This window comes from Calidris pugnax, unplaced genomic scaffold, assembly GCF_001431845.1.
Source record: "Calidris pugnax isolate Ruff unplaced genomic scaffold, ASM143184v1 scaffold103, whole genome shotgun sequence".
In the NCBI taxonomy this organism is placed as follows: Eukaryota; Metazoa; Chordata; class Aves; order Charadriiformes; family Scolopacidae; genus Calidris; species Calidris pugnax.
The window spans coordinates 10,258,643-10,262,390 of NW_015090990.1; the positions used below are offsets into that span (position 1 = coordinate 10,258,643).

At 48.4% G+C, this 3,748-nt stretch overlaps 1 protein-coding gene across 1 annotated transcript; it reads left to right on the forward strand.

Moving 5' to 3' along the window:
* Positions 1-2,048: 2,048 nt before the first annotated feature.
* HOXD12 (homeobox D12) lies at positions 2,049-3,719 on the forward strand. Its single transcript, XM_014954242.1, has 2 exons — positions 2,049-2,685; positions 2,960-3,719. Exons 1-2 carry the CDS (start codon positions 2,124-2,126, stop codon positions 3,196-3,198), a joined length of 801 nt encoding a protein of 266 aa, XP_014809728.1. The 5' UTR covers positions 2,049-2,123; the 3' UTR covers positions 3,199-3,719.
* Positions 3,720-3,748: the final 29 nt, after the last annotated feature.

The following is a 3,748-nucleotide window of genomic DNA, read 5'->3' on the forward strand; positions in this document are numbered from 1 at the left end:
AAAATGTTCCTTTTGTCTTCCGAGAACCGAAAATCAGAGTCAGCTTTTTCATAAAAGGCGATTATGAAAAGAAACTATTACCCATCCTCTTGGGGAGAAAAAAAAAAAAAGCAGAAAACAAGTAAGCTAATAAGAGGGAGATTCAGTCGGTAGACATAACTCAAACAATAAAAATTAAAGGCAGTGGTCAGTAATATCCTCCAGCGGTGCTTGTGTGGTCCTGTGTGGTCTAGGAGAGAGCAATCAGTTAAAGATTTCTTCCAGGGCAATGAAATTACTGCAGAAATTTACCCCCATTTCCCATTAAACAGAAAGATGAATTTGATTAGGAAAATGTCAAGAGGGGCAGCGTCTCTGATCTCGGTGTAGAAATAAAACCGAGATTAAAACTATGATTAACAGGACAATAACAGGGAAAATTAACTCTACCTGTTAACTAGGTTCGAGTTTTGAACCGAGGTAAGGAAAGTGGCAAAGTCCGGGCGTTAAGGCTCTGCTTGAAGTTGGGCTCGCCCAGACCAAGGGAGACCCTCTTGGAGAAGAGGCCGAGAACAGAAACGCCCGGTCCGGGTGACGGATGGGCCTCCAAAGTCCCTGGCGGGGCCGTGGGGCTGCGGGGCCGGGAGCGCGGTGCCCGCGGCGGGGCTCGGCTGGGCTCTACCGGGGGGCTCCTCTCCGGACCTCCAGCCGCTGGGTCGGTGGTTGGTTTTCTTATGGGGAATATGGTGTCTTTGGGTTCAGCGTGTGGGGCCTCGACTTGCCCCCGTGGGAAGTCCACTGTCTCCCGAACCCTGCGGTCCGGGAAAGGACACGAGCAACTTCCCGTGAGGATGCTGTCAGACACCATTTCATTCGTACTCACCCCGCTGCTACAGGGAAAACAGTAACGGTAACGGGATAAGGGGGTTCTGGTTAGATCTCTCTCTCAAAAAAAAAAAAAAAAAAAAAAGTAAAAATATATATAAGCCCCCAAAGTAACACTATAAAGGGCAATTTTCTTGTCAGGGGAGAAAAAAACCTCACACGCAACTGGGGAGACAGCGGCGGGGTACCCAGCTGAGGCTCACTCTGCTCTGCCAGCCGCTGCCCTCACATCCTCTCTGCTGCACAACAGACTCGGGCATTTTCTTTCTTGCAGTGGTTCTGTTTCGTTTACTTATTTATTTTTCTATCTCGGCGGCTTGCTCAATTAATTCTTTGTTGTTGCTGCTGTTATTCTCGGTTTGATGACGGTTTGGTTGCATTTTAAAAGACAAAATAAACCCCGAGTTTTAGAAACGCGGTTTGAAAACTTTTCTTCTCTTCGGAGTGAGGATGAAAGGTAGGAGGCTTAAAAACGTGCGAACCTGAGAGAATATTAGTCATTAGTGTACCAGAATGAAGATCCTGGTAATATCCGATCAATTAAGATTTTAATTGCAAACATATGCAGATGCATATCATGTTGCTCGCAATTAAAACAAACGCGTATGTAAAACGGGCAAAGTAAGTGTCACGGGCACCCACATACACATGGTGTACTCGTCTGTACAGGGGCAGAAATATATAATTGTGCCCTAAACAGGCATTTCCTTCCCTTTAGTGGGAAGGACCCACAGTAAGTTTTTCCCAGCCCGCGGTGAACACTCTTATCGTAGGTACAGTTTTTGCCCCGGCAGCTGCCCGGCGCTGAGCGGCTGGCCCTGGGTGTGCTGCCAACCGGGGGGCACTGCCGGGCCGGGGGCTGCGCCCGGGGCTGCCCCGTCCCCTCGGCAGCTCCGCAGATGTTTGTTTTTCCCTCATCTTTCCGCCGGCGCCGCAGCTTTGCCAGCCAGCCCCGGCCACTTTTATAGAAGCGGAGACCATGTTTTCCCCTCCCCCTTGCGAGCTCGATATTTTCATATTTCAAGTGTTATCATAAGACTTTTTTTTTTTTTTAAAAAAAAAAAAAAAAGAAGACGGGGGGGAAGGGAAGAAGAAAAAAAAAAGGGGGGACTCTGTGGCTCGGTGGCTGGAGGCGGTGCTGAAATTACCGGCTTTGAAGAACCTGTCTGCAAAGTTTCGTCCAATCGTTTCAGGCTTTCCGCTTATTCCCTGTTGTAACTAAATACTGCTGTAAGAACAGCTGAAGTCCTTTGTTGGAAATGTGTGATCGCAGTCTCTACAGATCTGGCTACGTTGGTTCTCTCTTGAATTTGCAATCTCCAGATTCCTTTTATTTTCCCAATTTGCGGGCTAATGGCAGTCAATTGGCGGCTCTGCCCACCATTTCCTACCCCCGGAGCTCGATCCCCTGGACTTGCTCAAGTTCGTGCGCAGCCCAGCCGCAGAGCCACGCGTTCAGCGGCGCGGCGCAGCCCTACCTCCCCGGCTCCGTTCCAATCAACATCAGCTCCAACGGCAACAAAGAGTGCCTGGAAGACAACAATAAATATTACGCCCACGATGCGAGCTCCAAACAAGAGGAGAGATGCAGGCAGAGGCAATCTTTTGCAAATGACCCCACCGTTACTCACGCAGCCAACATAAAGCCCGTAAAGTATGACCACTCGAGCCTGCAGAGAAGTTTGCACGGCTCGGCTGCTCTCTTTGAAGTGAACTCCTGCACTTCCAGCCTAAAGGACGACATCAAGAATTCCGTCAACTTGAACCTGACAGTTCAGCCCGCAGCAGTCCAGTCATGCCTCAGACCTTCAGTGCAGGATGGTATGCCTTAAATATCTCGCTTTAGTTAGAGGCGACCTAGCGATACTTGCTTTCTAAGAGATGCCTATAATTGCTTTGTAATCCCCCCCCTGTAACCCGTTCGGAGCGATAATCGCTTAATTCGACTCGGAGGTAGATAGAAATTGTGCTGTCAGATGTGCTTTGCCCGATTTGCCTACCTAATTTAGCCCTGTTTATTTTTGCGGGTTTCTTTTTGCATATTCTCTTTATTACCCAGACCTGATCCACTAAATTATCGACGTGTTTGTTGTAGGTTTGCCTTGGTGCCCCACCCAGGGGAGATCAAGAAAGAAACGGAAACCTTACACAAAACAACAAATTGCCGAATTGGAAAACGAGTTTCTCCTCAATGAGTTTATTAACCGACAGAAGAGGAAAGAACTATCAAACAGACTGAATTTAAGCGATCAGCAAGTTAAAATTTGGTTTCAGAACCGGCGGATGAAAAAGAAAAGGGTAGTAATGCGAGAGCAGGCGCTTTCCATGTACTAGAGCAGAGTCCGCCCGTTCCTGCATGAACTTGTGCCCGGAGTGTTCACCCCTAGAGTAGAGCGTTTTCGCGAGTGCGACGCGGGGAGCGCCTGTGTTTGCCGTTTAAACCAAGCTCTCGAAGCGCGTAGGATCCCTGCGTAAATTGGCAAAGGCTGCCTTCTCAGCCAAAATGAAGACGACAAGCCGGACCAGCACGGAAACCTGTATTATCAGCTTTTTTTTTTACCTTTCTTTCTCCTTTTATATAGATTTTGCCCTGCTTCTTACCCTCTCTTTCCCTGGAGAACGAGCGGTGCTAAACTAAAATCGATTTCTTTTATCTGTATGTAAACACCATTTCGCAGCAAAATAAAGGAATAACGCCTAGTAAAGACGTCAGCTCTGTGAGTCGCGGCTGCTCCCTTCATCTGCTGCCCTGCTCGCCGGGGCGAGCCTGCGGCGCCGGCTTGTTTTGTGGTTTGGAGTAACCTGCTCGAGCAGCGGCGGGGAAAGTGGTTAACAAATAAACCTCTTTTTCTTTCTTTCTTCTTTTTCTTTCTCTCTCTTCTTT

Bases quoted from the DNA above. Each gene is read 5' to 3' on its own strand.
- HOXD12 (XM_014954242.1), top strand. From the start codon at position 2,124: ATGTGTGATCGCAGTCTCTACAGATCTGGCTACGTTGGTTCTCTCTTG. The intron at 2,686-2,959 runs GTATGCCTTAAA...TGTTTGTTGTAG, and splicing joins CAGACCTTCAGTGCAGGATG to GTTTGCCTTGGTGCCCCACC.